Genomic DNA, 12,052 nt, shown 5'->3' with positions numbered 1-12,052 from the left:
AGAAAAGATCCACATGCGTTCCAACCTATAGCCAGCAGAGTGACTCCTGCCTCTCTTCAAGTTCTCAAAGCTTTAAAAGAAAACACTTCCTCCCTCTCATGCCCTCATACTCTCTAAAGTTCAGAAACAGGCCTAAAAGAGCTTTAAGCAAGTATTTCAACATGTTGTTCTCCAAATCTACAGATACTTTCTCTCCAATTCTACGCAACTGGAATTTATTCTAATATGAAGCTAAGGGCAGCCTTACCTGCAGAAATACTACACTACCATTTCTACACAATAATCAAAGATCATTGAAAAGGATGGTTGAAATGCAGAATGGACAGTAAAATCCACCAATAAAGTTAGCATAGTAAGGAAATGCTTCTATATAGATAGTTCTTTCCTCCTGCAGTTACCTGGATAGATATCTATCTGTTTGCTACCCTCCAAGAGCTACAGAAGTTCTGCCTTAAGGATCACAGAAAGACAATGCTGCTCAGAGATAAGATTAATTCCCACTGCACATTCTGTAATCTCTTCTCAAAAGTGTCTTAGAGCACAGCAGAGATACAAAAGCATTCAACTTTCTTGCCATGCTGCTTTCTCTGGAAGAGGTTGGTCTGCGTCCCAGAAACACCAGAAGAGGGGGAGAATAAAACTGTGTAACTCTTACAAAACTGCTGTATTTTTAATTAAAAACAACAACAACAACAAAAACCCCCAAACAAACCCCAAAACAAAAACAACAAAAAACCTCCCAATCCAGATCTAGAAGTATGCCTTTTCCAAATGTCTGCCTCGCTGAAAAACAAATGTGACCAGTTTGCTTCCATCCTATTTCTTTCTTTCAGGCATATGGTTAACACTTATATGCTTATATTTTGATACTATGCATAGTCTCATTTAGAAAAAGGCTGCTCACAATGAAAATATACTAATATTATATATAAAATCTGCTGTAAACCCCAATTGCAAAAATCTTCAGGTTTGAGATTCCCCTGGAGCTCTTCCAAGGAAAAGAGCCAACTACAATAAATAAGGTGGGAGGTTAGGGACTATCTACAATGCAGTGACTTGCTATCATTAGATTTAAAATACTCATGAGAATACTGTAGTGGAGGAAAGAACACTAATGTTTTTCCCTTGTGAAACATGACTTAGAGAATGTGTCGAAATATTCAATAGAAAAGGGACCAGAAATGGATAAAATTTACAATTTTCTATGTAGAAACCAAAAATATCCTAAAATCATTTTCAGAGGCCAATAATTTAAAGCAGGATCTCAATACAGAAGATATAGATAATAATGCTGTATCACTTATCTTTCAAGGTACAGTTATAAAATATATTCTTAGACGTGCACTGAGCCACCCAACAATACTTTCCTCTTTTGATAAACAAAAAAGTAACTTAATCAAGGTGGAAATCTATTTTCCTTGAAAGTGCAATGCAGGGCATTTTCAAGCACCTGGTCTGTTAAAATTACAGCCACACTTTCATCACCATATATCACAAAACTAAGGCAGACAACTTTCACACACACCCCCACTCCCTGTTACAGGGACAAACCCCTCACAGTTTATTACTCTTGCATACCTCAAACCTCTAGTGACAGCTCCCCTAAAACAAAGTACATGCTGCTCCAGGATACATGAAGAGAAGGACCACATTGTTGTCATATACATGAAGTAGAGAATAAAAATTGACGACTTACCTCACTATAGAAGAAAACATATTCTTGTGATTCACCTCTTATACTAGGTTTATTTTTTTCTTGCTTTAATAAACACAAACATTTACTGGACTTTAAATATCGTATTTAATTCCTTACTGTGGAAAATACAAATTTTCCTTTTAAATAAAACAAATGGCTCTATAAAAAACCCCCAGAAGTAGCAGAATGATCTCTTCCAGAAGTTAAAAGAATTTATTTTTCTTAAATTCAAAAGCTTTAAATCTTAGTGAAATGAGCCACAGTGGAAAAGCCCTTTACAATATTACTGCACCTTATAAATAGTAAATGAAATTGTTTGAGGTCAAGGAAAGAAATACTGCAATCCTATATCAAATGTGCATAAAGGATGATGGAAGGTTCATATTCCTTATTCTTTCTTTCCTTTTTACTCTTTCATCTAAAATGAAGCTTTATTTATAGCTTCTTCTCAGAAGACCTTCCTGAAATATCCCTTAGAGGTATTTTCAGAAGTATTTGATAATTTAACTTTTGTTTATATTTGAGAAACTAAGAAAATATTGAAGAATCCTCCAAACAGAAATAGGATTCCCAAAACAACCATAGATCCATGTTTCTGGATTCTTGCTTATCTACAAAAATCTGTGGGATATTTTAAAAACTTGCACATCTCATTTTATAATGTACAGATTCTCATCATCCTGGGTTACTTTTAAATTAAATTATTACTTAAATTTTCATTAAAAATCAGTAATTTCTGTAACCATATAAGTTTTTGGTTTTGTTTTTCTTTTTCAGTGCCCACTCTTGCTTGGCAGTAACGGGGTGTAATACTTCTCCTTTCCATATGGGGAAAATGACTGCTCTACTACTGCCAAGATCAATCTTGTCTGTAATAAGGATAACTACTGGGTGATCTTTTGGAACTAACCAAATGAATGACAGACATGTGAGAGTGATTCGAGTGCCTATCCACAGCTATTTTAAATTAAACTGACATTGGGGGAAATGTTGTGTACCCAATTCTTTTTCCCATACACTAGGTATTTTTAACTGGTTCCCATGAAGATCTCATACTTGCATAACCAAACCAAGAATTAGGAGTAAAGTCTCTCTGACTTTCATCTGGTAATGAAACCTCTCTTCCTTTCCAGAGGGCAGTTACAGATATCCCAAAGATGAGACCTCATTCTGAAGTAGCTACAGGTCTTCCTACCTCTCATAACTACCTGAGGAAAAGGAAGGGAAATGGCCTCTGAGTTTCTGGACATAAACTTGTACCCCCATGTTCTGGTAGTATTATTTCCTTACATCTATTTAAGTCTCTCATCCATGTAAATGAAGTAAAGAAACATTCTGCATGCAATTATAAATATATCAGATTAAATAAGCCTCTAATGCTCAAATTGAGAAAGTTTAATATAAGTATTTCACTGTGAACATTTGAGGTGAGAGTAGAAGAACCATTCACAGATAATACTGTCAAGACAGAAGGAAAAGAGACAGAAAAACTATGAAAAAGCTGCACATGCATAACAGGATTTTTTTAAGTTCAGTTAAAAAGAGAGGAATTCTGTACTCTTTAGTATATATAACCACTGTCACAGTTCAAAGCCCTTATAATTTTCCAGTGCTCCTGTACATACTGAGCCAGAGTAAGGCTGAGGTACTGTATGCAGACCATCAGGTTCTTTATGAGTGGAAGAGGCAGGAGCTCCCACCCCTGATCTAATTTTGATCTAATCTGCAGTCAGTAAATGACCTTGCCAGTAACCTGCACCACGGGTGATTTCTCTCCTTGATAAACTCATGGAAGAAAAATCCATTGAGTGCTATGAACAATAAAATTCTTACATCTGCATTAAGGTATCTCTAAGACAATCACCGGAGGCAGAAAAGATGGTCAGAGAAGCACCATTCTGTGTTTGCCCTATTCACACTTCCTCCTTCTACTGGCCAGAGACAGAGCCCATGGTCTGCACCTCTTCTGACATTTCCTCAGTTTTGCTTCAAGAAGTATTGCTATTTATCTAAGAAGCTTGAATTCTACAGAAGTCCCAATGCCTATGAGGTGGGATGGCATTCAGTAACTGACATGACAACATAGTTGTTTAGTCACAGGATTATGGCTAAGAAAAAAAAAAACTAATACAAGGGAAGAAAATCAAATTAATATTCTGTACTCAGGCACATCAGCAGAGGCTAATCAGACTGTTAGTCCATTAGTAAAACCACAAGGTTTCACTCCAGCAGCTCTGAAACAGTAATGGATTTTCCCACGAAAACTTGAAAGAAAAGGTGAAAAAAGGTTTGTGTGGTATGATGGAAAGGAATGCCAGACACAGCTTTGGTCAAACATTCCCATTAAATATTTTCTCATTACCCACTAGGTTCACTCACAGGCCAATTTCACTGGCTATTTACCAAGGAGGTTTAAGATAATGTTTACTGCTCTATACTGTTTTTCAATTTTCTAAGCTTACTGGCATTTCCTTTTAAAAAAATCCTTGTGAAATTAAAAAAGTAACACATAAAAGTTTTCTCTTCAGAGTAGATTTTCTGTTACTCTGATTATATACATTCTATACCTTATATACATTCTACCACTAAACTGGTATACAAATGCCTTCAAAAAGTATTATTATTTTTATTTTATACTTGAAATAAATTACTAAATATGTCTTTTTTCTTTAACAATTCGGACTAAATCCAACTGAAATTATTGAAATTATTTTCATGAGGAACGAGAGCAGATTAAGCTCTTTGGAGAGAGAGATTCTGGTATATTTGTGCTTTTTACTACATGTATCAGCATAGCATAACTTCATTTCTGCAACACCTAAAAAAACCCAAAATAGAAAGATTAAAACTATATATTTCGGCACTAGATAACATGTAAAATGTAAAGAAGCATGTAACTTAGTTGCAGAAAACAAACTGAAGTCTGAGATAACATTATCCATTCATCTTTAATTACACTAATGCTAAATACTATCTGCATTTTTGAGAGTATAAAGAAAAAATGAAAACTAGGCAAATAGTTTCCATAGAAAGCAAGTAATTACTGCACTGCTGAAAAAATGCTTTGATAAACTACACAAAAGATATTAATCTACCAATTTACAGTCCAATGATCTTTCCAACGAACAGCGTTTACTGCTTACAAAACATAAAAGCCAGCTTCTTGAAAATTCGTTTGCTTTTAGCATGCCTTTTTGCATTTATATTTCATCAAACTCAGCAATTTGAGAAGAACAAGAAATGAACACTAATGAAAAAGCCAAAAGATACAAACAGTAGAAAGATCTTCAAAAAATATACTGCTTCTATTTTGTAACACCACTTATACTAATTTTTCTTCTTTTAGATTCAGGTTGATATGCTTAATTTTGTTTTTCTTAGATGTGTACTATTTAATCTGTAAGCTAGACAGACTGATTGTACAGATATTATTAGTGCTGACTCACCGAAAATTATGTGATAAGAGCAGTATTTATAAGTCTCAATTCTTCATTATTATTTTGACTATTTTCATTTCCATTATATGCAAAGAAGAAGAATGACAGCCTTAAATTTTATAACCACAAATGAAGAAAACCAGCAGCACTAAACCTCTGTAGACTGAAGTAATTTACTACAGTCTTAAAAAGTACCATATAAATATCAGCACCCATATAAATTTATAGCATAAAATTATGAACCTGCTGAGATTTGTACACATACTTAAAATTTTACTATGTGAGTGGTCCCAGTGAAGTTGTTTATTGACAGTTTCCTACTGTTGGGTCTCAATTCCATGTCTCTCCTGCATTTTGAAGCAAAGAATAAAAATTTATGTCTCAATTCTTAGAAAAACTGATGGAAAAAGAATCTTTACTTGACTCTCCTGTAGCATTACCTATCTCAGCAGGTAAACAGACCCTCTAATTTTGAGAATTAGAAGATAAAGTTATCAAATTAAAACATGCAGATTGGTGACCAGTATTTCTCACTATTCTCACTAAATTCTTTTGGAGATTCAGGATCTATCACTGAAAAGGTCCTCATTCTTGCAGTCTTAATGCTCAAGTGAAGTTTCCATACACTGTTGCTGACTTCACCATCACTAAAAGGAGATGCCATCATGAACACCTCCAGACACTCAGCTCTAAGGAGTTCAAATTCATTGTGAATAGAATTATTAAATTATTTTGTTGCCTGTGCCCAAGGATAGAAGATCTCCTACAAAAGCCGACTTCTTGCACTTCATCCTTTTCTCAGTCATGAAGTTTCAGAGGAGATACTGAGGCACTCATTTTCTCTCAGAAAAAGGTTATAAAAACTTGCTTATAAAACTTGTATCAAAAAATAAAAATCCCCTAGAAATTCTCATATGTTAAATTGAGGTTCAGTATGTTCCATAGGAGAAAAATTCAAAACCCAATTTATGCTACTTTTGCAGAAATTCTTTAGTACTAAATAAAACTTCCAATGGTGTATAAACCCCCCTGTATTTAGATTAATGTTTAAAATAAAAACAGAAACTTTTTTTCCCCCTCCACAAAAAAACCCCATGTTTTCTGCTTTGATAAGAATTCTGCATTTTTAATTTGCAAGACTACTGCCACGGAAATTATAGGTATAACAAATCCATCCATAACCAGATTTTGCTTCAGGATGAACTAAAGGAGAAAACAGGATTTGAAAAGAAAAGGAAATACAAATGTAGATTTTATATAAATGATCCCCACCACAAGGAGGTTTGGCCTCCTGTGCTAGGAAAGACTACTGTGCTGGGTTAAAAAAAGTGCAAGAGAAAACAATATCTTGAAACAAAGTGACAAAGTTGCTAATCTCACAGACTGCAACAACTAATGGAATGCAAGCATATGTTGCCGTACTTATCACCGGCAATTCTGTTTTAATTTCTGCCACTCCTGTTCCTTATAATCTATAAGCTTTCTTGTATACATCATACAAGTGAAAGGACCTCTTTTCAACTATGGTATTAAGCTTTTCCCTTCTGTACAAGGGAATAGATAGTTCAAACCATACACAGACTCCTCTGTATTACAGATTGACAACTTTAGGGTTTTATATTACTGGTGAGAATGGTATTTTTTATGGAGAGATTCCCAATGATACCTTCCTTTCATCATTAAATTGTTGCAATTACACAAGCTAGAGTTCATTGAAATACATTCTATAGTAACCACAAATCTAGTTTCAGGGACAAGTAGGAGTTTTGTCACATTAAGGCATTTCATCATGATAACTGGTAGAGTAAACAACAAAAACATCTAAGTATTTTAGGATTTGTGCCTCACTTTACAGATTTAGAAGGGTTCACAGAAATCCTTGAGAAACACAATGGTAATACCAAAGCAGGGAAGTCCTATTGCTAACACACCTTGTCCTAGGATTTCTTTTTTTTTTAACTGAAACAAGAATAGCATCTATTTAGTTTAGTCTAGCCCTATCTCTTACTCATGGAATAGGAAAATGACAAGAGTGTTAGTAGATAATTACCTGTATGAGAGGAAAAAAAGCATATGAATATGATTTCATTTCATATTTGGAATAGATGACAAAAGAAAACTAAAATACATACTGCATCTGTAACTTCTATCTCATACAACTTCTGGAATGTTTCACGATAAAAGAAAAAGAGCTTCCCACTGCCACCACCTTTCTTAACAGAGGTGCCCGTGACAAGTATTTTATCATCTGGGCTGAAACAACAATCTGTCCTGTTGAAGAAAACATCACAAACATATAATTAACATATAGAGAACTTATCTATAAATTGCATTCCTTAAGAGCAATCCTTTCTATTTGTTAATCCTTTCAAGACAAGACTTTAAAGTAATCTTTTGTCAGCTGTCATCTATTACTATAGTTATCAGATATCTATTGTTATAGTTATCAGTTATAGTTATCTATTACAATTGCTATTACAGCTGTGCACAAGATGGGCAAAACTGGCAGATTCAATAAAAATCCACCTCCCAACAAAATTCTTCTCCACTCAAAAGTCTTGTAAGCTTTTCAATATGAGAAACAAACAAAAAAAAAAGTACTTTCAAATCTGGTTATCATCATCAAATAAAAAAACGTATGAAATCTGTTTTTGCTGATGATACATTCTTCAGTGATGCAAGGTGGTATGTTTATACATTGGCCAAAAATGTTTGTCATTTACTTTTCCACTGTTACAAATTGCAGTCAAGACTGAGCTGCCCATTGCTTGCCTTTTTAAGATCTTATTTAAAAATTATAAACTGTCCTGAGGGTTGGATTTGGCTGTGTTACAGCTATAGAAATGCAAGTCATACCAACAAAAATATTAAAAGCAATACTTAGCACTATGTGGTTAAATAAAGTATTTTAGTACCAAAGAGCACAGCCATCAGCACTTCTGACACCATAACCTGAATTCATACCAGGTACCTTCATGTTATGTCTACTTTTTCATCCAGCTCTTTTTTATTAATCATAGACTAAATAAGAATGAGGTGCACACCTGTATCTCATTACACAAACATAAGGCAACGAATGGGCCTCCTCCTAAAAAAGTCGCTAATCTAATAAGACATAAGACATATTAGACTGAAAAATGGTATAAAACAAGCAAAGTTAGCTATGCAATACCACAAAAATGGTAAGAGGTTTTAAAGCAATGTGAATCTTTAAAATAGCCAAGAATTGACACTGCACAGTCCTCCCTGTGCAGTCCTTTCTGCACAGTTCTGCACCTACTGGCAACTGAGAACTCCAGTAGAACCCCATTCAGCAAAAATATTGCTATTTCTACTAGCTGGAATAAATCAGAGTACTTACATTGGAAAAAAGCTGGGCAGTCCATCTGCTGAATTAAGAGGCTTTTTAAATTGTCTAATATCCCATATCTTCAAGGTATCATCTCCTATGAAACAAAAGAGACAAAGGTTAGCAACAAAGAATTAAAGCCAAGAATTAGGCATGTCAGAAAATTTCATCCTCTAACTCAGACAGAAAGAGAACAGAATGATAGAATAGAAGCATTCTAAATGGGAACGGTTTGGAAGACTTTTGTCCCTAAATGACTATTACAGTACAAGGATAAGAAGTTCAAAGTGCTAGACTCTAGTATATCAGAAACTTCTTCTCATAGGCTTAACTCCATCAGAGTAATCCCTCCTACTAAGAATCACTGTCCACAGTGGAATCAAGTTCCCCAATCACTAGTTTATCCTGTGTTTGCGAGCATTGGTGCTTTACTACTAGGAACAAATTTAACTTTCAATATAGTAAAAGAAATTAAAATGTTGCCATGAATGGTATAGATCAAAAACTAAACAAGTTTTATGTGTTTGGCTTCTACCTGCCCTGAAAAAGCGATCAGGAAGGATGGAGAGCTCATGAAGTCTTCCTCCTTCTTTAGCAGGCAAACAGCAACAAACTGCTATCTCAGGATGGTGAAGAGGCCCTGGCATCAGTCAGAAATCCTCGGGGTAAAGGGAAGCAAGTGAAACCACACTTGCTTTAATGAAACCTTTTCACCACATGACCTTTAGCCATAAAAGCTAAGATGGAGGTTACAGCAAGACATTTATAGCAATTCTCATCTGTGTTTGATAAACATGGTGTGCTTGTAGGCCAGTAAAAGTTAGGCTGTTTATCCCTTTTCGAAAAGTTATGACATGTTAACAAAGTGAGAACAGGGGGAAGAAAAGAGATTAGTTAGTTATTCTCAGAGGGATCTACATCTCTGCTGATTATTCTTCTCAGATACATCTTTCCAGTGTGCGACAAGCTACAGACTTTGAGCTTTGAAGCACCTAGACATCTCCTAGCATTTGACATTAGTGCCTCAGCACTTTCAAGGGTGAAAAGAAGGACATTAAAACAACAATTATCTTTAAAAATACCCAGAGATTGATTCTAGACTAAAAGTTACAAAATCTTTCTAACCTAGGAGGAAAAGGAGGCAAGACCTGCTTCCTCCCAAAGCACAAATCTTGCAGGGAAGTAATTTGGTTGTCTACAAGTATTTTATGGACTCACAGACTTTAAGCTCAAGAGCTCAAAGGAGGCCTTGGAAATAAAATGTTTTTTAAAAAAGTAACATGCTGCAACAAAAGAAATCAAGGCCAGCAGTGCCCTTTACAGGGAAAGCAGTAAATGTGTGGCCTCATACATCATGTATGTTTATATTAAAGACTAGGATAACTCCTTACTACAAAATATTTTTAAAAAGTGGACAACTTAAATAAATGATGTCTAGAGCAGAGTAGAAGCTAAAAAATGACAACAGAGAAAAATGTTGAGTCCCTATTTTGGGAATATCTGTTTTCTTATTGTTTCTCAGTAGACTCCATCCCAAGCATTTCAAAGCTTTTGGTCTTGTAAAATAAGCCCTCCCTTCTCCCTCCCCCCCAACAAAAAAACACTTATTACTGAGATGTTACATCTGAAGTAGCAGCACTTTATAAATGTATGTAAAGGACACCATTTGGCCATTTTGCAAATCCCCTGGATAGGGACAGATCTACAGCTAGCAGCCAAGGCTGTTCTGTTTCCAGTGGAATGAGCCTTGACATGATCTTCAAGCTGTAGTCCTCCTAGGCTTTAGCAGGAGAGATGCAGTCAGACGTAGTAGCTGTAGCTCTTCTGCTAACTAGAAGAACTAATGGGCTGGTTAAAAACATTAGAAGACTCTAGCAGGACTCAAAGTTGTGGTTGTTTTCAAGTCAACACTGTCTTTAACTGTGCAGAAATAGATAATTAAGTATTTGGAAAGGGAGAAATGCTAGTAGAAATACTTGGCTAATGTTGTGAAACTCTTATCATAATTTAGAATTTGCCCAAATTCACTGTTCCTAATTTGCTTTTCCTAATGAAAATTTTCTGTGCACAAATGTGATTGATTACTGAATCTAATTTGCATTTAGAGTTGAAATCACTGTCACAAAGATAACGGAGTATTAACTTTCCTCAATACTAAGGATTTTTTCCAGTAGCATTCTACTATCGATGCCTAAGAGGCTTCTTTACTAGAGCTGTAGCACTACTGTTCTGTTTTTAATTACTTTATAAGTGAAAAAAACCTAGTTATCCTTAAACAAAAACATATAAACAGAAGTTGTGCAGTTCAGTATGAAGCATTCAAAATAGTCTACTGAGATCATTCAGTATTTTTTTCTTGATGGCAGACTTGTCTGAAGCCTAGCAGGATTACTTAAAGCTTTTATAGTCTTTTTAGTAGCATTTCAAACTCTATTTTTTGCCATTTTAATAAAAAGGATACCAATAAACGGGCTCAAGTCTGACACAATCAGGTCAGACACCATTATGCCAATGGTATTGAGCATTGGATTTATCAAGAGGTAACAATTAGGTCCTAGAAAAACAGTATTTCGTGAGCCAAGATAGGCATTTAGCAAATGCCTTTTAGTCAAAGTAAGACCAATGCACTGATACTAGAAAGATTTTATCTGATTTTTAGTTCTCTTTTCAGAAAATGATGAGTAGGAAGACAAGCACATGAATGTGAATGGGCACAAAAGAAAAAAAAGCACTGCCAGAAACTCAAAAGCTTACAGTCAGCAACACTAAAAGGGGGAGCCCTGCGTTGAAAGCAAATCAAGGATAGCAGGTGTTCACAGAGATCACTGAAACATAGGAAATGGGAATTTAAAAAAGAATAGGAAATACACAGCATAACAAGAAGGGGTATGTGTGAGAGGGCACCAGAATATGTTTATAAAGTATGAGCCTTTCTGTGAAGGCTTATGTGGAGAGAGGTACCTTACACATACCTTACAGAACAAGGTATGTGCTTCTGCATTCTGCACTGGTTCTACTGGAGGAGCTGCAACAACTAAAGAATGACCTTTGGAGGCATCAAACATTGGGACCACAGCTAAAGGTCTCGGGGCGGAAGTCACAAATCAAGGCATCTGCACGTATATTTGCAACAGCTCTCACCATCACCTCCATCCATACCAGCCTGGTCAGATTAATTAAAGTACACTATCTTCTCTAAACATATGGAAGAGGAGGATACTGGAAGACTTTGAGAAAGCCATTTCAGCTCCAAGTGTTGTAAATAGTTAATACTGAAATATTAAAGCTAATTAATGCATTTTTGGCATTGTTGGAATGAACAGTGCTCAGATTACTTGACAAACCCATTTGATTTTTAAAATGCTAATGTCTGCATTTACTATAAAGAGCAATATATTATTCCTCTACACAAAATAGAAAGTCACTATACATGCTGCTGCGTAATCCTTGAGGAAACTGTATTCAAGGTGTTTCTACCTTTTAATCCAACTGCAAAATGAAATATCTTATTTTTCCTCAAATACGCTGTAAAAAGAGAAATACAACTAAATATTAAAAAAAAAAAAAAAA

General features: G+C 35.1%; 1 protein-coding gene across 2 annotated transcripts in view; it reads right to left on the bottom strand.

The window, feature by feature from the left end:
- The window catches only part of WDR70 (WD repeat domain 70), a 133,111-nt gene that overhangs the window by 23,405 nt on the left and 97,654 nt on the right, over nucleotides 1–12,052 (bottom strand). For both annotated transcript variants that reach the window (XM_051772298.1, XM_051772297.1), the window contains exons 12-13: nucleotides 8,495–8,579; nucleotides 7,266–7,404 (exon numbers count right to left, since the gene is read on the bottom strand). In XM_051772298.1, the coding sequence (XP_051628258.1) occupies nucleotides 7,266–7,404; nucleotides 8,495–8,579 (224 nt within the window). The remainder of the gene's footprint in view (nucleotides 1–7,265; nucleotides 7,405–8,494; nucleotides 8,580–12,052) is intronic.

This window comes from Manacus candei, unplaced genomic scaffold (assembly GCF_025592945.1).
Source record: "Manacus candei isolate 608988 ecotype Guabito, Panama unplaced genomic scaffold, ASM2559294v1 h1tg000152l, whole genome shotgun sequence".
NCBI classification, from domain to species: Eukaryota; Metazoa; Chordata; class Aves; order Passeriformes; family Pipridae; genus Manacus; species Manacus candei.
Note: the sequence above shows the minus strand (reverse complement) of the source record. Positions and strands in the feature narration are given on the sequence as shown.